Raw genomic sequence first — 24,949 nt, 5'->3', positions numbered from 1 at the left:
TGCTATGAAATCCCTTTTCAAATAAAATCTGAGGGAACCCAATATCTAGGAGTTGAAAGCTGAACTATTCTAGGAGATGCCCTGCTCTCTCCTCTAACCCCTCTACATCAACTCCCAAGGCTTGGGCACAACTTGGAAACCATTAATTATTCAACTCCCTTCACTTAATTAATGAAAAAATGGCTCACTCGACCAAGTCAACAGCAGACCCCAAATAATGAATTCACCAGATCTGATTTTTCTGGGGCCATCATGCTCAGTTTTCAGGCATCTTTCTGTAAACTAAAAAAAGAGACAACTTCTTCCATATGCAAAACCTAGAAATGAACAACGTGAATGGGCTCCTCATTCAATTTTTACAAATAATTATTGTATTTAATACTCAGCTGAAGTCAAATTGTAAAGTTTCCCTGTGGTTATTATTTAGCATATATAGAAGTACTATGGTTAGGATTGGGGGGACCTATTATAATCATTTCACTAGGATAAGTCTGAAAAGATGGCCACTGTTGCTCCATAGGTACAGTGCGTGAATGAAGATGCCTTCAGAAGTTGAAACAACACTGTACAGGAATGAGTCTCAGTGTGAGCCTGTGTTTAAGAGCATGTACCACCAGGAGATGGGCTGAAGCAAACATCCAACTGAAAAGGCTTTAGTAATACAAAATAGAATCAGGAATAAGAAAGAGGAAGATGAAAACTACAAAGCTGGGGATAAAAAGAGGATTAGATATAACATGGCTAATCTGACTGTTTCTTCAAAGAAGCAGAAATAATGCCAGGAATAAATCCATACTTCCCAAGAGAAGACAGGATGTGAGCTAAAGCATGAAGAACAAGGTGCAACAGGACTGTAAATAAGAATTCTAGAAGACGTGGTTTTAAAAACATGACACATTTTAAAGACCTTGGTAAAAAAAAAAAAAAAGTTTAGGCAAACTGAGAAATATAGATCTTTTAAAACAAGTGGATTTATTAGCTACTAAGGGGCAAGTCGAGAAACTGGAACCTTGAGAGCTGGTTACAGATTTGAGACAGGATTTAATGAGATTTAATTAAAATGGACAATTTTTAAAAAGCTTAACCCTTAGCCTTCTTCTGAATCAGTATGATTTGATTAGCAATTTTTTTTTTTTTTTTTTTTTGCGGTTCGCGGTCCTCTCACAGTTGTGGCCTCTCCTGTTGTGGAGCACAGGCTCCAGACGTGCAGGCTCAGCGGCCATGGCTCACGGGCGCAGCCGCTCCACGGCACGTGGGATCTTCCTGGACCGGGGCACGAACCCGTGTCCCCTGCATCGGCAGGTGGACTCTCAACCACTGCGCCACCAGGGAAGCCCAGCAATTATTTTTGAACGATAATTTGTCTGTATTTTTTCTAAAACTTATTATTGTTGCCAAGATTTCTTTATTCTTTTTGTTTCTGGAATCATTTCAGTGCAATTACTCCAAAGACACAGTATATATTTGAGTTGTAATAAAGGAAAGTCAATTCTGGAGGCAGTAAGATGTTTAAAAAATCTAGATGTCCCCTCTGGAATATTCTAGAGGAATAAACTCTCTCACGTCCTAGTCTCCCTCTTCTGCTTTGGCTCTGGCATGAAGTTGTGCATGAAGATTATAAACACATTAAAAAGCTCTGGCATGATGTTTACCTTGTTTACCTCTCTCTCTCTGATGGTTCTACTTTAATCTCTCTTCTGCAAAATAATATGCATTTCTAGCAAAATCCATTTGTTGTGGCATCTCAATGTAAAACACTTATTTACAAATTCAGTTGTGCTATCCAAGGGTCTCAATTCCAGTGAAGGTGCTATTAACCCAGAAGGGAAATAATCAGTTCTAAGCAAGGCACTCTGCAAATGATGTATGACTTGCCAACAATGTATGGGTCATGGGACTGCAGAGGCAAAAGGAAAAGAGGCACCAAGCAGCCCATGCTTACATCAAGGGTGTATCTCAGAGCCATGTGAAAAGGAGGAACAAACCAAGTGCTATTAAATAGCTTCCGAATAGCTGGAAAGAAGGAAGTGCTTTCTGGGTATGACCAGCATGGATGTCCCGGTGTGCATGCTCTGTGGGAAAGGATGTGGTGAAGGAAACCAGGAAGCTACAGTGGCAGCCATGTATCAACTCATATATCAACTTACTCATGTATCAACTCAGGCCACACACCAGCCTTTTTGTTTTTTCCCTCTGTCTCAGGTAACCCACTTTTTCAGCAGCAAAATGATTTAAATTCCACTAACTTCTAAGAGATGGTGACTATAGGTTCTGAAATGTCACCACCAAAACCTAAGAGTGCAGATGACAGAGGACAAACTCTCTCAGTGACAGAGCCACCTGTCTGATGAGACAGCTTCTGGTTCCCAGAGGCCACCCACATCACCTCACTGCCCCTGTCTCCACAGTACAAGAGAGAGGCTGTAACTGTACCTCTTAGGGGGAGGGAGAAATTAAATCACTATCCTGCAAACAGAACATGGTACTCAGCCCAATCTGTGGCACTAGGCTACCCATGCCTGAAAAGGTGCTTTTGTTCCGAGAAAGGGGAGTTTTGGGAGCAATAATAAGAGCTTTTATTGGTCTAATTAAGAAAAACAAAATGGGGACAGCAGTCCCAGGGGACATTCTGCTCAAATGCCTTCGATTTGGAAGCTTGCTTATAAACTTAAAACTTGCAAGAACATAAGACCATCCCTTTCCAAGACACTCAGGTCTAAAGAAGATGTGTAAATAAATGCTGATATAACCCTGCTATCAGGCTGTTTTGTTTTATGATTATCAAAATAACAATAACCATTATGGAAAATTTGGAAAAGACAGAAAAGGATGGGGAAAAAAATTACAGTTACCCAAAATCAACTTAAGCATCCAGGGAGATCACTATTAATATTTGTTCTATATCCTTCCATCCTATTTATATCCCATCTTCCAGTGATACTGAGATGCATATTTTCCCCACAAATTCTGAAATTGAGACATGTCTTACAATCAATGGTGCCTTTGATTGAGCATTTTTCATTCTCAGTGGAGCATAAAATTTAAAACCAATCGTGTGTTAGAACTGATAAAACATAGTATGAGTGTGTGTACTTGTGCATATGCTTTTACACAGTTAAAATTATGCTGCTAATATACTGTTTTTAAATGACTAGAGTTTGCATTTTACCAGAGTTCACAACTTACTACAGCTCTAGAAAGGATTAAATCTCTTTTTTAAGCAATTCTGACACTCAGAATCAGCCACCCTGGAATAGTAAGCAAAATAAATAGAGAAATGGAAAGATACTGTGGAAAATGGTCACTTTCTATAAGAAAACACATTTTGAAAAACAAAACGGAACAATATAATATGGATATGTATGTATCTGCTAATGTCTGTTCGCTTCCTTAATAGCAGTGAAAGCCACTGGATCAGTCTCACTGTTCTCCAGGCAGCTGGGTTTAGAATGCCCTGGGGTAAGGAAAGAGCCCTGGATTAGAGAATAATGACATAAAACATGACACTGCTCCAGCTCTGAGGTCAACAAGCCAACTCCATCAAGAACAAACTAGAAAAGCTCTAATCACTGTACTTTCCGTTATCTGGCCATTTGTGTCCTCTCCCTGTACCTATAACATTTCCTAACTTGCATTAGTTGGCTTCCTGCAACACTCACCCTCCGACTGTCTGCCCTCTGCATGTGGTTGTCGGAAATACTTGGTTGCTTGGGAACTAGTGCTCAAGAGCAGGCGGACGAAACACAGGCCTAGGGCTTGGGAGACTCAGGTTGGGTCCTGGCTTTCCTAGCCTTGGGGGCCTGAGTTATAAAATGAGGAATGGGATCAGGCGGTAATTTTCAGGGACATCTCAAGCTGGCCATCAGCCCCCCTGGGGAGCAGGAGGAGGGCAGGATGTGGCCTACTTAAAATAAAGCAACACCTTATCCCTTCGTTTTTAGACACCATATTGACTTTGTAATTTCCGACAGCAGTAAAGGCAGGCACGAGGGTTGTTTTTTTTTTTTTTTGCAGTACGTGGGCCTCTCTCTGTTGTGGCCTCTCCCGTTGAGGAGCACAGGCTCCGGACGCACAGGCTCAGCGGCCATGGCTCACGGGCTCAGCCGCTCCGTGGCATGTGGGATCTTCCCGGACCAGGCCACGAACCCGTGTCCCCTGCATCGGCAGGCAGCCTCTCAACCACTGCGCCACCAGGGAAGCCCCATGAGGGGTTTTTTTTTTGTCGGCTTTTATGTTTTTCAGATCAGGACAGTAATTAGAAAACACAGGAGACTGAGCCTAATGTCGGGGAGCCTGCACAATGTTCTCTCGGGTTTCTTCTAGTGTTAAAATTCAGATGACTCCCTAAGTTAAAGGAGTTCGTTGGTGACACTCACTAGCGCTCCTGAGCACAACCAGGGACTGCCCCCAACAAGGTGCTAATCAATCTTTTTCCTCCCACGGAGTCCAGGCTAACACCTTGAGAAAGAAGGTGGCCTTTACGCTCCTAAAGGACCTGGCTGGGAGCTCAGAAAGGCTACTGAGGGTTTAAGAGCAAGACATAATGTTTACTTTGTTCATTTTTTTTCCTAATCAAATTTATAATTTATTTCATTGTCAATACACAATAAGAAATATATTATTAATGTATTTCTCCCATTTTCCCCTTGCAATCATTCCATCTTGAAACAAACAAAAAAAAAGGAAACCTTCCGGCTTGCAGAGTATGTGTGCCAAGCTGGAGACTGTGTGTCTCCTTCCTTCAGAAGTTCTCGTTCATTCTCACACACTCTGGAGTGGGTGTGCAGGCAGGGCTGTCTTCAGTTCCCTGATGGGAGGGACAGGGTGTGGGCAAGAACTCTGGGGTGAGGAAATAAGGCGGCCCTAGAGACCTGACCTAATAGAGGCCACATACAGATGTGATTAGGCATTGATGGGGGACATTCCCAAGACAGGCAGGAAGGCACTGCATTTAGGGGACAGGAAATCTCATTGCCTGTTCTGTCATGAAATACCATGGTTTCCAAATCCAGAGCTGGAACCCAGCCCTGCACCAACTCTGGTGAGCTCTTCCAGGCAGAAGTTATCCCTAAGGCCTGCTCAGAGCCAGCCGGCGGCCTTCTCCCAGCAGGCTCACCTTCAGCCCCAGCTGACAGTAAAGAGCCTGTCCCCTTGGCTGGGGCTGCGGGCCGGAAGGGAGGCTGGCGTACAAGTCTCCTGATACACCCCAGGCAGCCTCTCGCTCACCTGCAAAGTGCTGGGGACTGTCAGCCTCAAATCACCTACTTTCCTTTCACCTCTGTCCCCCTCCCACCCGCGCCCCCAGAAGGACTTCACTGCGCCCCTTGGCACCAGACAACGATCACCCTGAGGAGGACTGAGAGGACAGGACGGAAGGTGAAGAGTAGAGTTCGGCTCACGGTTTAGGAGAGAAAAGATCCTGGAGAGGCAGGTTACACAGAGAACAGAAGGAAGTATTATGTAAGAAGGAACAGAATTTAACAATTAATTAGCTCTGTGAGACAGGGAGTCAAAACCAGATCCTGGGGATGGGAGCAGAGTCTGCTGCTTCCAAAAGAAGAGACAGCCAGGGCCTGGGGGAGAACTCGGGCAGGAAGCTGGTTCCGAGAATGCGTCTGAGCACTGGTCTGAGTCCCGGGGTCCAGAGCTGTATGGGCTCTGCCCCCGCTACCACGCAGGAGCTGATAAACTGCTTTTTATAAGGAGGGAGGAATAAGGCCACGCTCAGCCCTGACTGGCCACAGAGGGGCACGGTGGGGGTGAACGCAGTAACAGCGTTAAAGCCACTGGGCTTAACCCTAACCCTCACAGTAGATACACCTCAGCATTAGCGCTGTTAAATCTGGCCCTGGTCTGGATCCTCACGGCTTTTTATCCCAACCGCCCTGCAGAGAAGCTGACAGTTCATTAAATGTTTCTCACTTGCTCCTCTTGGTTCTCAGAAACTTTGCTTCCTCGGCCAACATCTAATCTGTGCACACGCCCACCGTGCGAAGGGCCAGGCTGAACACACAGCAGGCGACACTGGGGCCAAGGGTCTTTTTAGGGGGACAAGGTGGGGTCAAGTCGCCAAACCTCACTGATCAATCCCTTTGCAAAGTTTTCTGAGAGCACAGGAGGACTTGCATGCTGTTACGAGGAGGTGCTTCCTGGCACTCTCTCTGTTCTGGGGCTGGGAGAGGACCTGAGGGTAGAAGCAGAAAGCCAGGCGACAGCCCACTTTCCAGCAGACAGCCAAATGCTTTCAAAGGGAACACAAGGCCTTGGGATTAGAACAAGGGTGCCCAAGGGTCCCCATTTCAGAGTGCAGGGGACTCTTAAGCAGCCAGGGGCACCCAGGGGACTAGACCCTTGTACCGCTGCTCCTCCGGGGCTGTCCTTCTGCTCCAGCCTCCTCCTCCACCTCCCCAAGGAGCTCCTGTCATAAGCCTCATTCCCTTCCCTCACCTCCTTGGCTCTCCAACTCCAGAGTTTCACTCTTTGCATTGTCCAACAAGACCAGTGCGTTCTGGTAAAGGCGTCTCTACTTTACCCACAAGTGCAACATGAAACCAAGATGAGAGGCGCAGAGGGGGCAGGGAAATGGGCGGCTTATTACCTCCCATCCTCCCTGATTTCATAAGGGCTCACTGTTGCCCATCTGCTTCTTGCCAGCAGAAATTCTACTTGGAAATACTTGTGAAGCGTGAAGTTTCCTGCATGTCTGGGAGGCAACAAAACACTCCCTTACAGATATTCTGCACTTCCCATCTTTCATCACCATCTTGTGATACCTACTCAGACCACTGGGTAGAGCTGGGGCTTTTCCTCGCCTCCCCTGCACTCTCCTGCAATGTGATGTTGATCCCAACGGCTGTGACCTCTCATGTCTGCGAATGTCTCCTGCACTAGCCTCCAAGCTCCCAAAGAGCAGGGACCTCAGCTTTTCTCACCTGTATTCTTAGCACCTAGTCAAGAATACAGCTGGGGAGAGAAAGAATGAATTCAGGCTACCTGAGAAGTGGCACATACTGCCAGTGAAGAGCTCAAGCACCTGGATTTGAATCACAGTGCTGTTACTTATGACCAGTGTGAGCCTTAGTTTCTTCATCAGTAAAACAGGGATAACAGGTGTATCTACCCTCCAAAGAATAATGTGAAGGTTCAATAAGATGGTGTAAGTGAAAGCCTGAGAACTGATCAGATCAGGGGCAAGCAGATAGGAAGTGCGAGGTGATCACTGACTTGGTTCACATTCTAGCAGTTGCCGGGTAACTCCTGGAAACTTAGAAAACATAAGCACCAATTTGGTGTGGGCATTGACTAAGCACCATCAGGGCATGATTATGTCCATCTTAACGCCAAAGAGGAGTCCATGTATAGTGTCCCAGCAGCTGAGGGCCTGCGAGAAGTCAGCCTCTGGGGGCTAAAGGAAGCCACACAGAAACCAAAACCACAAATCTATCAGAAAAGTTCAAACGGGAAGCTGTCTATTTGTCTCGCTTTCCAATTGTCACCCTGTTGTCAGGAACTGAAGTGTTCGTTCCATCCTGCTTTGAATCCCTCTTGCTTTCTGTATGTAAGTCTCCAATCCGCCCTCCTCCCCTTCCTCTCACCTCGTGGTGCTGCCCACAAGCATCCTCCCACACATCTCTGCCAAGACTAATTCATTTTCTTCAGATACTCCTACTGCCAGTTTTCTTTTTCACAGAACGAGTGGCTGAAATCACTTTTAACGTTTCATAAAGCAAACAATCCTAGGAAGACTTGGTGGCGGGGGGGGGGTAAAGGGAGGAAAATCAAATACGTCACAGAACAGCCTTAATAAAGGATTTTTATATTTCAGGGTTCCCTGTAATTTTTACATCAGGCATCGTCTTTATAATTTGGAAGTTAAGTGAATGAAAGGACGGCTCCTTCACAGCCATGCTTCCAAGCAGACCACCAGCTGTACATCACAGAGGCAGCCCTCAGAGCTGCAAAACTAGATGTAAATACAGAGCTCTAAAGATAACTGTGGCAGGCACAGCTCACCGGCCATCCCAGCACCCATTCCCCATCCCCTTCCCCCAATCATCTTGACTATAGAAGCTAAAAAGCCTGAGCCTGCTTTCCTAGTTTTCCTTGAAGCTGGGTGTAGTCACATGACACAACCGGGGCTAACAGAACATCAGTGGAAATTGGCTTTGGGTTTGTGGGAAAGTTCTTGCATTCTAGTCACTCACACTGCCTCTTTTGCTTCTTTCTGTCTTGAATGGAAGCGTGATGTCTGATCTGCAGCAGCCATCTTGCAACCATGAGTAATAGGTAGGAAGGAAAGGTCATGAGAATCACAGAAATGCCAACTCAGAGTCCTCCCCCAATTTGGTCCCAGCAACTGGGACTTCTTGTGTGGGAAGTAACCTCCCATCTGTTAAGCTACTGCTTGAGTTTTTATTTACTTGCAGCTAAAAGCATTGTTGACTCAATATCTCATCCTTATCTAAATAGGACCTCATCACTAACTCAACACTATTACTGTTATACCAGGTTTTAAAGTAGATGTCCTATCTCATTTGATCTTCTTTGAAGTTTTGGACCCATTTATCCAAGCACCATTTATTTCTACATCTCTACTCAAATGACTCATGGCCACTGCAAACTCAAAAGGGTCAGGACTATGTCTCTTCCAGGACTCCCTATCCCAGTGAGTAGCTTAATCATTCACTTTGTGTCTAAGTCAGGGTCTTTCTTGATGACATCATCTCCTACACACTCTCATTCATTATCACCAAGTTCTACAGATTTCACCATCTGAATATTTTTCTAACCTACCCATCTCTTTCCACTACCATCTAAGTCTAAGTTATGCATGCCTGGACCATTGCAATAACCTCCTAACTAGTCTCTCTGCACCCACACTTGCCCTTTCCACCGTGAATTTATAAAAGCACAAATCTGACCATGTCATTCCCTTCTTTAGAATCCTTTAATGGCTTCTCAGGGACCCCATGATAAAGTACATATTTCTTAAGACCTAAAAGGTGTTGCCTGATCTGGCCCCTAACCACCTATTCAGGTTCTCCAGCCCTATCTTGAGTTTCTCCTCTTGGCTCTCTTAGTTTCAGGTATACTGTCATTATTTCAGCTTCTCAAACTTGTCATATCCGTTTCTGTTTTAGGGCTACCACTTGTTATGTTCTCTATGTGGGGGGATGGGGGTTCCCCTATAGCTTTATGGCCTACTTAACCCGTACTCATCCCTCTGCAGCTCAAACAATAAATTTTCCATTTTAGAAGTTGCACTTTTCTGTTCTAGATTTCCAGTTTTTTAAAAAAAAATAGTTTCCATTTCTCTTCAGAGATTCCCCTGTCCACTCATCTTTTCCTTTAAGTTCCATTATCTCAGGATCTATTTCTATTGGGCTGACTCCATTTTCCTCCCCTTTATTATGAGTCACAGTTTCCTGATTCTTTGCAAGTCTAGTAATTTTTTTTTATTATATGTTAGACATTGCAGATGAAACCAACCTTGCAGAAAGTCTGGATTATGTTGTTTCCTTTTAAAGGTGTTGAGTTTTGTTCTGAAAGTTCCTTTTGAAACTGTCAGGCTTACTTTTTTTTTTAATTAAGGTGAGTCTATTTTAATTTTGTCCTTGGTCCTAGGGTGTCATCCACACTTGTAATATATAGCCTTTCTGAGGTCTCAACTGCGTACTTTTGGCTGGGCCATAACTCCAAGGTTTCAGAGCACTGTGCAGCCCCCTGGTATCTCTGTTCTCCTCTCAATCGCATAGTAATCATTTTCTATTAGGCCTTATGAAGTCTTGCTTTGTGCATGTGCAGCCCTCAGCCAAGGACCTGCAGTGAACATGGATTGCTGCCCACCCCTACCTCCCATGCCACCCCCTCTTCTCCTGATTTTCAGAGCAAACCAAGTGTTGACCTCCAAACTCAGCTTTTTCAATAATTCTTCACTGGAGTTCAGCAAGAACCATGCAAGTCACCATGGTAACTAACCATTTCTACTGAAGAGCTGAAAATTCACAGCTGACAGTTTAAAGAATAATGCCACTCAGTTAGATTATTACATTTCCAATTAGAGGCAGAGGACAATTAGGTGGCCTTTCCACCAGTGCCTATTACAGAGTCATCTGACAGGTCCGCGAGGTGACCTGCCATGCCTCCCAGTAATGCAGTCGACCCCAACTGTCAGCAAGTAGGGGCTCTCACTGCCTGGGACGTTATAGAAAGCAACGTCCTCAGCTTCCTTATTATTATTCAGCCTCTCAATACTACTAGTGTGCTTAAAAGGAGTAAGGCATTATGTTAACAAGTTCTAATTAGTAGTTTTCCAAATCCATATGCTACATTCTGAATAAATTAAAAAGGGAAAACAGTCTCATTTTTAAGACATGTCTTTTGAATGAGAGAACTAGAGGTCATATAACCATATGGCATTGGTATGGTGAGCTGGTGTACTACAGTTCTAATTCAGTAAAGTTTTGTAGTGATCAGAGGTTATTTATAACTTGTGCTTTCTTTGCATATAAGAAGTGCAGTATTGGATCTGACCCAAAGTCCATTTCAGTCCAGTACCCTCTCTGTGATGGAGCAACCCATGGGCTACTATGGAAAGGTACAACTATCCTTTGTATGGTGACTACCCCAGGGTAAGAACTACCATGACATACCATCAGTAGCCCTTCATGATGCCTTTACCTTTTCAGATCCTGCTTACTTCCTGTCTTATGCTAATACAGAGATTATCAAATCGCCATGGGAAATGCCCCTGATTTGCTCTAACCACTTTTCTCTGGAGTTTCAGGGAGTGATCACTCAATTCCATATCCTGAAACATGGTAGGCTCAAAGAATACCTTGCACAGAATGGTTCTGGCATACCCAGAACAAGTTATTTGGCCAAGGCTATTGGTGATTTAGTAAGCAATCTCCCCCTTTCAATGGTTGGGTTTGCCTTGAATTCCTGAAAACATAAAAAGCCAGAGGCACCTTAAAGACCACTTGGTCGCACCCTCTCCTTTTATTGATGAGGAAATTGAGGTGCAGGGACTTGCATCAGTTTACACTATTAATCAGAGACACAACAAGAGTTAAAGTCCAAAGTTTGGTTCCTGGCTTAGTTCACTTTCACCCTGGCCTTCCCTCATGGAGACTGGCCATCTCTTCACTCCTTTTAGATGGTCTTCTCTGGACCCTCTGAAATGTCATTCTGTCTTTCCGGAGGTCTTACTAGAACTGCACAGGTGAAGATACTTTCTTCCTTTCTAGCTTTATTGTTGATATAATTGCAGATGAAGATGAATGTTTTTTGGCCTCTATGGCAGTACAATGATATGTTGAAAGGTCAGCAAACAATGGCCTACAATGACCCCCAGGTGCTATTCTTGATTTCCAACTGAAAGACCCAAATCCATCAACCTCTACGTGAGTGACCCTGAGGTTCATGTGCTTCCTGTCTGCACACCCATGGCTCTAACAGCTCTAACTAGAGTTCACCCCCAACAGTGAGGCTCTCCAATACCGAGAAGACCTTGGTGTTGCCTACCAACATGTACGCATTACTGGGGAGCCTCCAGGCTGACACTCACCTTTGCATAAGCAGTTGTCTTAATAAACCACTGTCTGAGGTACTTCTGTTCCACCTTCGCTCCAGAACGCCACGAACAGCCATGTTCATCCACCTGCTCATTGGCAAGCACTGTTTGATCCACTGGGTCCCAGTTAACCAAGGCCTGTTATAATTCATGAAACAAAATGATGCAATCTGGTAAGTATACTGAATAGGATCATATTGAGGTTCCTTACATGTGAGAGGGTCCGCAAAGGCAGTATCTCTGCTCTGAGACTTGAGGGCACCTCCTTGGAGCATCATGTGGCAAGGAAGCCACTAGCAAGCTGTAAAAAAAGAATGTGAACTGCCTCTGTGCTTTCATTTTACTAGAATAGGTTTGGGAAGGGAGGCTCTAAGCATGTGTCTAACTCAAGTTTGGAATCTGCTTGTATGAAAGGATGGACTTGCAGATTGGAAATTTTAGTAAACAGAGGAAAAGAAGAAAAACTGGTACCTAGAACTTAGCAAAATTGGGTTATTTTAGGGGAAAAAATGTATTTATTTTAATGTAAATAGCTAACACTTACCGAGAGATTACCATGTGCCAGATGCTGTGCTAAGTGCTTTCCTAAGGTTGGCTCTTCTAATCCTCAGGACAACATTTTGAGGTAAGAATATTATTATCCCCATATTGCAGAGGAGGAACTTAAGGAACAGAGAGATTAAATAACTTGCCTAAGGTCACACAGTCAGTAAGTGGCAGAGATAGCAAGGTAGGAACTCAGGTCTCTAGGAACTGTAAACATTTTTGCAATTTTTTAAAACTTCTGTTTAAATTAAGGTATAACATACATAGAGTAATGTGGATAAATCTTAAGTGTACAGCTCAATCAGTTTCTACCATCACTCATACCAAGACATAGAACATTCCCAGCAACCCAGAAAATTCTGTCGTGCCTTCTCCCAATCAACATCTGCCCCCCCGCAAAAGGTAACAATATTCTGAGATCTCTCTCTATAGATTTCTTTGGCTGATAGAACCTGTAGTCTTAACCATGATGAAGTTTCTCTCCATAGAGTTCTAATTCGTTTCTATTTTCATTTAAAGTATCTCTGCCATCTACATTCACTCCTTTATGACATTTAGGTACAACTGAGTACAAAGAAGGCAATGAGTACAGAGACATGTTTAGGCAGTAAAATACACATTGTTTTTTAAAATTTTAATAAGCAATTTTAATAAGAGATTGTGCTGAATGTTGTCAATTTGCCCGTCCAAATCCTCTTTCTACCCTGTTCTGTACACCAGGAAGCTGTCCCCTGTGCCTACATTAACCAGGACCCTTGCCCTCTGGCTGGGTTCAACCAATGAGAGGCACCCTGGCTTCTTCCCAGTTGGGCCACGGCCCCCGTTGGGCAGGCCTCTCCTACTGCTCCAGCTACTGCTCTCCCAGTTCCAGTAATGGCTCCCGATGCCGCCACTGCTGCCTGGGGTGGGCAAAAGCTTCCTTCTGTTCCCAGTGCCAGGTGCTTGACCATCCCTTGTGGGTTTCCCTGAACTCTGCACAGAAACAGTCTTTTTTTTTGTTTGTTTTTGATGTGGACCATTTTATTTTAAAGTCTTTATTGAATTTGTTACAATATTGCTTCTGTTTTATGTTCTGGTTTTTTGGCCGCGAGCCATGTGGGATCTTAGCTCCCCGACCAGGGATCGAACCTGCACCCCCTGCTTTGGAAGGCGAAGTCTTAACCACTGGACCTCCAGGAAAGTCCCAGAGACAGTATTTTCATTACATTTTCTTCAGTGACTGCTTTCGGGTAGGCCCGCTTTTTCCTGCTGGGACCCTGACTGATTCAGAGACATATCTAAAAATTACATAAAAAGTAGGAGTGGAGGAGGGGCTAACCCATCTATGGGTTGTGATTTTACAGCTAAAAAGTAGTACATCCACTGAAAAACTTAAGCCTGTGAAGCCTAGAGTCGGAGTGGGAAAGACATGCATTGAATGATTTTCTCCCCTGATTCTAGGGCCCCCCAAATCCTTGAATCCATAAATATAGACAAAATATAGGACAAATTACCTTAGACCTAAAAACTTGAGGTGGATAAACCAAGGGTGACTTACTTATCTATTATCATTGCCCATATTAGGGGTTGAGGGAAGGACACCACTTAAAATAAAAGATAAAAAGAAAGAGCCAAGTATTGTTTGGTAACAAGGACAGCTCCTTCAAAGCCCGCCCCCCCCAAAAAAACCCCATGTACAACTAAAATGGTATAAAGTACGAAAGGGAGGGAAAAAAGCCCTATATGCCTTCACCTCTGTCTCCTGCCCCCTGCAGGTGACATGGAGAAGCAAACACTCAGCACTGCAGATTGCAAAAACAAATAGGACTTTATTTTCCTATCAACATTCCCACATGGCCTGGCATCTCTCAGACTCCAGGTCACAAAATGCAATAAAACCCTGGTAATGAACGAAAGACAAATAAAAGCAAAACACAAAAGCAATTTTTCCCGCAATGAAAGTCTTGGGGGTGGAGAAGAGGAAAAACACAAAAGGAAATAAAGTCTTGAATCAAAGATGCATCCTTGTGAGAACCCACTCTCTCTTTTCTTCCCAGGACTGTGATCCACCTCAAGCACAGAGTTTCAGGGTTCAGACTCAGCCTTTCTGCTGGCGGTAAAACCATGGGTGGTCAAAATGTAGGGCCTGTGGGGTCCAGGGTGCACAGCACCTGTGGCCTCTTGAAGCCCTGGAGTTGCTTCCCAAATACCTTTCTCCGGGTCTCCTCTTATGTAATGGTCTCTATCCTACAGCTTCCCCTCAAGCCACAGTCTGTCTTCTCTCATCTGGCATTCTTGGGTTTTCACATTTTGAACACTTACTTTGATAGATGCCCTGATTTTTAAGCAAGCACAGTCTTGCTACATAGAATATAGTTTCTGGACAACTTCACTGACTGTAGTCACTGCACTGGTTGATGCTGGTCTCTATCACCTCCTGAAGCCAACTCCATGCTCCTTAGAGTGAACTAGTCGTCTTAGTAAAATACAGCCTATCTCTGTACTTTGAAATCAACTTTAAATCAATGCTGAAATCATTAAAACACTTGCAAAAACACTGGACTCTAGTCGATTTTGCCCACTGCTTCCCTCACACAAGTTATCTGGCAACATCACAGAATGAGCCATCCCAAATAAGAGAACTTCCCCGGTTGATCAAGGGTTAAACACTAAGATTAACATTTTTTGTCTGTTTGAGTGATTTGTGGGAAGCTTTCAGAAAGCATTTAATAAATGCACATCACAATTCTAAACAACACGATTCTAAACAAGAATCAGCCATGTTCACAGGGTCAGTTTTGTACAGTGACTGTGGGTGCTGCATCATTTTTGCCTCCTCCCCCTCCCCTTCTTGGCTGTTAGGCTCCTGGAGGTGTGGGTGACTACGGGGTCCATCGGGGATTCTCAAGGCAATTTCATCCTGATTTTGAGTTTATCAGCTCTCCTCTCCGCAACACAGCAGCTGTGGTGCCTGTTGCCCAGCAGGCTTCCTATTCCAAATCTCATCCTTTCTCATCTCATCCTCCTCTTCCCCTGGATTCTCCTTCCCCTTGCGTCCCTGGCCCTCACCCATTTCACAGGGTGCCAGTCCCAACTAGAGCACATCCTCCATTAGTATGTCTTTGTCTCCTGGCCAAGGCATCACTCTTCAGGCCTTTGGCTGCTCTCCATCATTTCCCTTGCTTCTTTCTCCTCAAGCTCTTCTTTTATATGACTAAAGATGTTTTTTGAGTATCCTGTCATGTAGCTTCACGTTCCAGAAGGCTGGTAAAATATATGTTTTAGGGTATTGATTTCCTCAGGGTCTATTAGCTTTTTTCTCAACAAAAGCTTATTTAATTAAGGAACACCATATAGATCTTATTAAAGGATCTAATTCTCAAAATTGATCTTGCTCCATTCCATCTAGAATGGGCCTGAATTTGGACTCAGTCCAGAATGGGGGGTGGAAGGTTCCCAAGGCCAGTTTATTTGTTACCTGCCACCACCTTCCAAAGCCACCAGGGGGCAGACTGAGAAAGGCTGCCTGTCTGTCCACCATGTTTCTTTAAGTAGCTTAGGTAGGTGAAATAGCACTATAAGCAGCTGCCGCTGAAATCATAAAGACAACCAAAGACAAACTCATAAATTAGGTGGCACTCCACAGGTCTCTAGGATGTCCAAGTAGAACACAGCATCATTTTCTCTACTAGCTACATCCACAGAATAATTTATTTTTAAACCAAAGAGGTGAAATTAATGTTCTCCCAAGAAGAGGTCTCTATATTCATATTTTTGGCTGAAAATATTTTGTTCTGTGAGAGCAAGAAGAGATTCCCTTTTGCACGGAAAATAAACATTCTGATGGACAGTGCTTGTTAAGAACAAGATTTAAAGACTCTGGTTCTGTTTTGTAATGCTCTGCTAAAATACTTTCCCTAAATGTCCATTTATACAGCTTGTAGCAGAACTAAATTTAAGAATTAAGGCTATCTTCTTTTAAAAAAGTAAGTTATGACAATGCCATTAGAGGAAAAGTATTAATATGTGAGTTATTTTTTGCCAAATATGCTTTACAAAGTATGCTATATGCAGTCTTTCTAAAGTAAATTAACTTTCTAATGTTAATTTCAAGTTTATATTTTGAAATAAACCCCAGGAATAGAATGTTAACTGATATCGATATGTTTTTATTTATTAATTTAAAAAATTGTTAATTAATTAATTAATTAATTTTTGGCTGTGTTGGGTCTTAGTTGCCACACGCGGGATCTTTCGTTGGAGCGCGCAGGCTCTTCGTTGTGGTGCACAAGCTCTCTAGTTGTGCAACGCAGGGCTTAACTGCCCCATGGCGTGTGGGATCTTAGTTCCCAGACCAGGGCTCAAACCTGCGTCCCCTGCATTGGAAGGTGGATTCTTAACCACTGGGCCACCAGGGAAGTCCCAATATGTTTTACGTTCTAAAGCCAGTTTGAAAATGGCTATCCAATAAAAGGAGATCTACCTGGAAAAAATACTTTGGATTAGAGCTAACTCTGATCTTCAAACAATGTACCAATTGTGCACGTTTGCATTCTATTTATGATTTTTTTCTTAAGATCATGTCATTTAATAGTGACTTTTAAACATTAATACACCAAAAACACTTAAGTCAATGTTAGCAAGTTTTAGTTAGCAATAAGAACATTATCTTTCTAAATGAAAATCCGTGAAATAATCTACATTGTTTTTCTGTGATACCTTCCCATGGACAGCCTGCCTTAGAATTAGCCAGGAAGCTTCAGGATTTTTTTTTTTTTTTTTTTTTTTGGCTGCATTGGGTCTTCGTTGCTGCATGTGGGCTTTCTCTAGTTGTGGTGAGCGGGGGCTACTCTTCATTGCAGTGCACGGGCTTCTCACTGTGGTGGCTTCTCTTGTTGTGGAGCGTGGGCTCTAGGCACGCAGGCTTCAGTAGTTGTGGCACACGGGCTCAGTATTCGTGGCTCACGGGCTTTAGAGGGCAGGCTCAGCAGTTGCGGCTCACGGGTGGATTCTTAACCACTGCACCACCAGGGAAGTCCCTTCAGGATTTTTTTTAACTTTCTGAAGGGGTCTCTTCAGATCCCTTCAGGATTTTTTTTAACTTTCTATTTTTCCAATTTAAATATCATAATGAGGCTTCCCTGGTGGCGCAGTGGTTGAGAATCTGCCTGCTAATGCAGAGGACATGGGTTCGAGCCCTGGTCTGGGAAGATCCCACATGCTGCGGAGCAACTAGGCCCGTGAGCCACAACTGCTGAGCCTGCGCGTCTGGAGCCTGTGCTCCGCAACGAGAGAGGCCGTGATAGCGAGAGGCCCGCGCATCACGATGAAGAGTGGCCCCCGCCTGCCATAACTAGAGAAAGCCCTCGCACAGAAACGAAGACCCCACACAGCAAAGATAAATAAATTAATTAATAAACTCCTACCCCCAACACCTTCTTTAATAAATAAGTAAATAAATAAATATCATAATGACTCCAGGTACCTGCAGGCATGCACAGACAGGCACTTATTAAGCACATACTCTGTGCCAGGCACCATCCCAGGCTCTCCACAAGCATTCATCTGTTTTACCCTTGTAACACCCTATAAAGTGGGGAGAAGAGGGTGGTAGGCAGAACAATTGCACCCCAAAGATGTCCACACCCTATGTCATCCAGAATCCAGATGCCCATGTCACTTGCAACCAGTGAATATGTTACCTACATGGCAAAAGGGTCTTTGAAGATATGATTAATGAAGGATTTTGAGATGGGGAGATTAACCTGGATTAACCAGATGGGCCCAAAGTAATGACAAAAGCTCTTATAAGAGAAAGAGGAAGGCAGAAGATTCAGAGTCTGAGAAGGAGAGGTGATGATGGAAGCACAGGTCAGAGAGATTTCAAGTTGCTACGCTCTGGCTTTGAAGTTGGAGAGCAGTTCAAAGTCAATGACAGAAGCAGCCTCCAGAAGCTGGACAAGGCAGGGAAAGAGATTCTCCTCTAGCGCCTTCAGAGTGAAGGCAGCTCTGCCAACGTCTTGATTTTTATCCCAGTGAGACCTATTTCATGGACATGTAAGACAATGAATCTGTGCTGTTTTAAGCGACCCAGTTGGTGGTAATTTGTTACAGCAGCAGCAACAGGAAAGGAATACAGTCTGTTCCCATGAGAGAAGTAGTCAGAGGGGAAAACTGGACCAAATTCCCCAGGGGTATGCAGATTGTGAGGCTGGGGGGCGGAGTGTCACACTGACTTGGAAACAACTGGGGAGAAGAGAGACATCTGGAGCCAGTAGCATGGTCATCCTTGTGCAATGGGGGGCCCCAGAAACCCCTTCCATCATCAGAAAAGTTACTCAGCTCCGAAGATGCTGTCTGTGATTGGCTTTGGATCCAACCCAATAGTGATGAGATTAAGCTTCCTACTTGGGTTTGATGTGCTTAGAACTGAAGCAGCATGAACAAACCCGGGGTGTGGAGACAGAGAAGCAAGTGTCCTATGAAGAAATGTTATAATAAACGTTCAATATATTCAAAAAGTCAGCTTAACTATACAATAAATAGATACAAAAAATCAAGTGTCTTGTAAAGGGATATTACACAACCAAGGGCTCCATGCAAGAAATGTTTACACTATTACATTAACATGTCACATCATTTCATACCCCATGCATATAAATAGTAACTATGCAACTGAGGATAGGTAACCCTGGCTAATCTAATTGATGCTGTGTACGACTGCTTACACTCTTTAAAGAACTGTTCACTCTTTCCTGTGTTTTACCTGCAGGACGCCCTTTGCTTTGCTGTGGCTTTTTCATGTCTTATAACTTCAATTTTTGTTTGTCCTTCCTGCTATCACTTGGAATACACAATGTAGCTCATGATCTCTTACTCCCTCTGCCTGGACCCATGGGTGATTCCAGTGTAGAAACCCCCTTTGGGTATAATTATAATCCACCTGAGCAAGGGAGGCTCTTCTGGGAAGGTGTCTGCCAGGCTGCTAGATCAGCACCGAACCTGTTGATCATAGTGGAAATCTGATGATTTTCCCACCAATTCTCTTCCTACCCTTTTGCTTTTGGATATTGAATAATGCTGCTAAGAAAAATTATCCAAAACTTAGAAACAGGCAAAAGGGATTGCTCCTTCAGTGTAGGCTGGGATTGGCTAGCAGACCCACATCCCCCAGGGATTATCTGATTTTCTAGGGATGTGTACCTTTGTTTGACTCCCTATTCACTATTGTTTAAGTTATTTTACAGCCCTGCTAGGTGAAAAGAAGAGGTTAACTTGCAGAAAACTCAGAGCTACGAAAACGCTTTATGTCTGAGAGCGATGCAAATGGCTCCCATGCAAAGACAATGCCAATGATTTCTGTCTCACAGAAAAGATTGTCCCCGGAATTAGGTTTATGCCTTGTAGGACGGACATTAAGCAGTTTTGATTCTATTAGTAAATTCATTTCAGCACGCCTGTGACCCTATAAACCACCCTTCCTTGAAATCTCATTTGAACCAGTCTTAACATACAAATGGTTCTCTCACTAATTAATGAGTTGAATAAAATCCTTGACACATGTTCATTTTATATTTGTATGGGAGTCATATTTTTAACTTCTGAAAATAAAGCTTTAACAACACAAAAGGTCTGTTGCAGTCAGCACTTTGAACAGGTACTCGTCTCTCACCACTCCTCACCTAACGGGGCTCTGAGCATAGGAACAGCTATGGTGTGTTAAGAAATTAAATTGACCCAGGAGGCTCTACAGTGCTCAGTTCCACAAAGTTCTCACTCTCAATTTATCCCAGATGTTAATGGGGACGGAATAGTCTCTTTAAAAAAACAAATATAACAACATAATATTTTGAACAACCAATATTTTAATATCCTTAATTTAAAAATGAGAGTGGGTTAGGGATTGTATATGCTGTACAGTGGTTCTCACAGTGTGGTCCATAAACCTCTGGGGTCCCTGAGACCCCTGCAAGGGGTCTGCAGGTCAAAACTATTTTCATTATAATAATAATGCATGGGTACAACGTTCATTCAAAGTGTAAAATAGGCCAACACATTTTAATATAACAGAGTACAAAAAGTTCATTGATATTTAGATTCAACACTGCAACTGACCTTTAAGAACCCACCACTTGTTGAGTTTTGGTGTAGTATCAAAGGAGAATACTCATAATTATCTGCAATGGTTATTAAAATACTTCTCCACTTTTAGCAGGTTCTGTTATTTAGTTCTTCTGGTATTTACTATTATAACTTTAAGTAATAAAATTGTACTACCTCAAGTATGATATACTATCTTTATTTTTATTTTTTTATTATAATTATTATTTTTGGCTGCATTGGGTCTTCATTGTTGAGTGCGGGCTTTTTCTACCTGTGGCGGCTTCTCTCGTTACAGAGCACGGGCTCTAGGCGCACGGGCTTCAGTAGTTGTGGCACATAGGCTCAGTAGTTGTGGCTCATGGGCTCTAGAGCACAGGCTCAGTAATTGTGGCACACAGGCTTAGTTGCTCCACTGCATGTGGGATCTTCCCGGACCAGGGATCGAACCCATGTCCCCTGCATTGGCAGGCATATTCTTTTTTTTTTTTTTTTTAAAATAAGATTTAATTTTGTTTATTTTTTTGGCTGCATTAGGTCTTCGTTGCTGCATGCAGGCTTTCTCTAGTTGTGGTGAGCGGGGGCTACTCTCTGTTGCGGTGTGCGGGCTTCTCCTTGTGGTGGCTTCTCTTGTTGCGGAGCACAGGCTCTAGGCACATGGGCTTTAGTAGTTGCGGCACACAGGCTCAACAGTTGTGGCACGCGGGCTATAGAGTGCAGGCTCAGTAGTTGTGTCACATGGGTTTAGTTGCTCCACGGCATGTGGGATCTTCCCGGACCAGGGATCAAACCCATGTCCCCTGCATTGGCAGGCAGATTCTTAACCACTGCACCACCAGGGAAGTCCCTGATATACTATCTTTAGACAGTTCTGCTGACCCTCTACCATATAATATGAGATATTCAGCACAGTCATACAGCCTTCCTCCCACCTGACCCCTATTCTAGTTTTTGCTACCTTTGTTAGTTTTAGCTTTAATAGCTACCTTTCAACTTAAAAAAAAAATAGACATAAATCTCTAATTCTCCATCTATGACTCCTTGTTATGAAAGATGTAGGGATCATCTCACGCTTGCTTCTACTTCTCTTTCCCAATTTCACCTCCTGATTTTTTTTTTTTTTTTTTAGATGTTGGGGGTAGGAGTTTATTAATTTATTTTATTTATTTTTGCTGTGTTGGGTCTTCGTTTCTGTGCGAGGGCTTTCTCTAGTTGTGGCAAGTGAGGGCCACTCTTCATTGCAGTGCGCGGCCCTCTCACTGTCGCGGCCTCTCTTGTTGCGGAGCACAGGCTCCAGACGCGCAGGCTCAATAGTTGTGGCTCACGGGCCCAGTTGCTCCGCGGCATGTGGGATCCTCCCAGACCAGGGCTCGAACCCGTGTCCCCTGCATTAGCAGGCAGATTCTCAACCACTGCGCCACCAGGGAAGCCCTCACCTCCTGATTTTTGTTAGCTATGTTATTTTTTATGTTGTCAAGGTTTAAGACATTTTGTGTTATTCTCATATTCTAAACTGAGCCTTCTATATGAGTCTCTATACTGATTGTAAAATGTTTTATATTTAAAAAATAATGATATTATAAGTACTATTCTTTGCAAGATGAAGCAATGTGATGTGACCCACAGAAAAGTAAATATAATTCTATGTCATTAAATCCCTCTGGTCAAAGGAGAACATCTAAAGTATAACGGTACAATGAGTTTTCTACTTGGTACTTCTGAATTTTCTAGACCAGTGCTATCTGGTACTTTTCTTATGTGGAAGCATATTCTGTTATGATGGGAATGTTTTATATCTTTGCTGTCCAACACTAGCTACCAGCACGTGAATGTGGCTAGTATGACTGAGGACCTGAATTTTTAATATTATTTAATCTTAATTACTTTAAATTTAAATTTCAACAACCACATGCAGCTAATGGCTATCATCATACTGGACGGTGCAGTTCTAGGCCATGTGATGATACTCTTTCTCTCAACTCCTGCCATCTAAGGCTTATCTACTATTACTGACCTCCTGCTTTAAGAAGCATTCCATTTCTTGGGAGGCCACTAGGTGTGGGCACTGTGCTTGTTGTTCTTTAAATATTACCTTTCTCTTCCCAAGACCCGGCAAGGAAGATATTATCACCCAACAGCAGATGAGAAACCATGATTCCTAAAGGTTGTCACCAGCCGGCACACATCTATGAGAGGTAGCTAGGATTTGAGAAACGTGTTCCTCCTAAGCCTCCTTCTTGACTTCATTACAGACATTGTTATGTGCTGGGAATTCAAGGGTGAAAGAAGCTCAAGCCCTGTCCTGGAGGCACCAAACTAAGCCAGACAGTAGTTACTCTCTGGGCCCGCTGTGATTGATTTCATGAATGTGAGGTTGTGTACATTTTCACTGCTACTGTGCAAACAGAGTTTATTTTATTCCTTATTTAACAATGATGTCTTCTAAGAAGATGGAGAAGGTTTACAGAATCTTAAAAGCAGAGCTAACTTTAACGTACCTCTTTTTGATAGGCCAGTCCAGCTTCATAGAGTTTAATAAAGAGATACTGAGTCCATTTGTAGTAATCTGGTAAACACGTGGTTATTTCCTGCCAAAGAGGGGGAAAATCAGGTATAGGCCATTGTAAATATCCCCTCTCCCAACATATGCATCAGCTTTGCAATTCAATTTTGAAAAGCAATCACACTGCAAAAATATTTATCAACCTATAATATTTTTACCAATTTGCAAAGTAAGGGAAGAAGCAATTTATTCTGGGAAGAGAGATGTTATCGAAACCCACCCTCACCTTTCCCAGGGCATGTTTAATGATGCGAAACTCGACATAAGTCTTTTGCACAGCACCACCCACCACGTATGCAAGTAATAGCTGAATTACATTGTACAAAATTGGGTACTCCCATTCTTGTCAGCATAAACATATTTGGGGGGCCAAGAAGCTAATTCATAAACGTTGTTCATTTTAGAAGCAATCACAAAATTCAAGAAGAATATTTGCCTGCTTTGGTATGATCCTCACTGGAAAACAAACCTGTGCTTCTATATATAACTGGGGACTGGTAGCTCTTTTAGACTCATTATATTCCATTTATCCCATTATGTGAATCATGCTGTAGTCTACTTAGGAAGGCCCATTAAAAAGCATTATCAGGGCTTCCCTGGTGGCGCAGTCGTTGGGAGTCCGCCTGCTGATGCAGGGGACACGGGTTCGTGCCCCGGTCCGGGAAAATCCCACATGCCGTGGAGCGGCTGGGCCTGTGAGCCATGGCCGCTGAGCCTGCGCGTCCTGAGCCTGTGCTCCGCAATGGGAGAGGCCACAACAGTGAGAGGCCCGTGTACCGTAAAAAAAAAAAAAAGAAAAATTACACAGGTCTGCAAGATGAACTGGAATAGGGAATGGGGTGGGGGTAAGGGGAATGTGGTGGAAATATTCCCAGACCTTGTTAAGGTAGGTATGTTCTTTAAAATTCTTATCCAGTAGAGGTTTAAAGAAATAGGTGAAGCAAATATGACAAAATAATGACAACTGTTAAATCTAGGGGTTGGGCTCTTTTCTCTATTTTTCTATATATTTAAGTTTTTCAAAACAAAATATCAAAATACTCCTAATGAATATGTATATGTATGTATGTACATACATATGCATTTTCTCAGCCCCTGAATCTGCTTCCATAGATTGAGAGTAAAAATTACACAGCAATGGAACAGCATGATAATCTTCACTTAGGTTTGTAGTTTTGAAAACTACTTTTATCTAAAATAGAAAAAAGATGATAGATCCAGTCAGGGGGAGGAAAAAAACAAGATTATCCAACCACGCATTAGCCCACTTTCAGTCAGACGGGTGATGCAAAGTGCATTGTCTTTGGAAGTGTCAGCTCCAAGGTGAGATGAGGTGTGTGGGGTACAGGTCCCCTCTTTCACTCTGCCTTCAAACTTGGGTCTGACATTTTTTATTTATATTGTGTTTTTGCACATGTCATTTGAAGAAAAAGTAACATCAGCTGCTAAAAGAGTACACCTCGAAAACCACGGCTCCGGCACCGTCATTCCAAACCCAACAGAACTGTTTCAACTCATGTTTACCTCACTTGCACCGCCCCTCCTGCTGAAGTGTTGGAGGCTCCTGCCTAGAGGAGGCTGGGGACATCCTGGGGACAGGAACCTCGCTCCTGCCCATTTATTCCCATCTGCTGCACACAGGGCCCAGCCACGACCCTCAGTACTGCCCACTCCATGAAGAAATGCCAGAGCAGGAGTCCAGTCTCACAAGAACCATAAGCATGGTAGGTCAGAGACCCTGCTCGGAAAAGTATTTCCTGAAAAAGTCAAAGAGCCTTTCTGGAACCTCCCTTGATTTGTTGATTAAAAACAACAACAACAACAACAAAAAAAACCCGAACAGCTATTTCTAGTCTTCTAATGCCTCATCTTAGTAAAAAGCATCAAACATATCTTTCTGAAATTAAACTGCTTAAAAGCTTCACTGTAGTCAACTGGCTAGAAATTGAGACTCCCTTTTCACGCTTTGGGAACTAATTTAAAACCCAGCCCTGTAGACAAAGGTCTTCTGGGGTTTCAGCACCCACAAAGATGTTAAGACCCCTTCCTTCCTTTTCCTAAAGCAGGGATTCTCAATGGGGAAACTTTTGCTCCCCAGGTATGACTGGAAACATTGCTGTCTGTGACAACTGTGATGGGGGCGAGGGTGGGGGCAGCTGTCAATTGCACCTAGTGGGTAGAAGTCA

General features: G+C 43.4%; 1 protein-coding gene across 16 annotated transcripts in view; it reads right to left on the bottom strand.

Annotated features, from left to right (window-relative positions):
- LARS2 (leucyl-tRNA synthetase 2, mitochondrial) overlaps nt 1-24,949 on the bottom strand; it is a 269,549-nt gene that overhangs the window by 74,483 nt on the left and 170,117 nt on the right. For all 16 annotated transcript variants that reach the window (XM_027097029.1, XM_027097025.1, XM_027097018.1 and 13 more), the window contains 2 exons: nt 22,699-22,788; nt 11,570-11,713 (listed from right to left, as the gene is read on the bottom strand). In XM_027097029.1, the coding sequence (XP_026952830.1) occupies nt 11,570-11,713; nt 22,699-22,788 (234 nt within the window). The remainder of the gene's footprint in view (nt 1-11,569; nt 11,714-22,698; nt 22,789-24,949) is intronic.

This window comes from Aethalodelphis obliquidens, unplaced genomic scaffold (assembly GCF_003676395.1).
Source record: "Aethalodelphis obliquidens isolate GAN/ISIS:26980383/991018 unplaced genomic scaffold, ASM367639v1 scaffold111, whole genome shotgun sequence".
Taxonomy (NCBI): Eukaryota; Metazoa; Chordata; class Mammalia; order Artiodactyla; family Delphinidae; genus Aethalodelphis; species Aethalodelphis obliquidens.
This window is presented reverse-complemented; position numbering and strand designations above follow the sequence as displayed.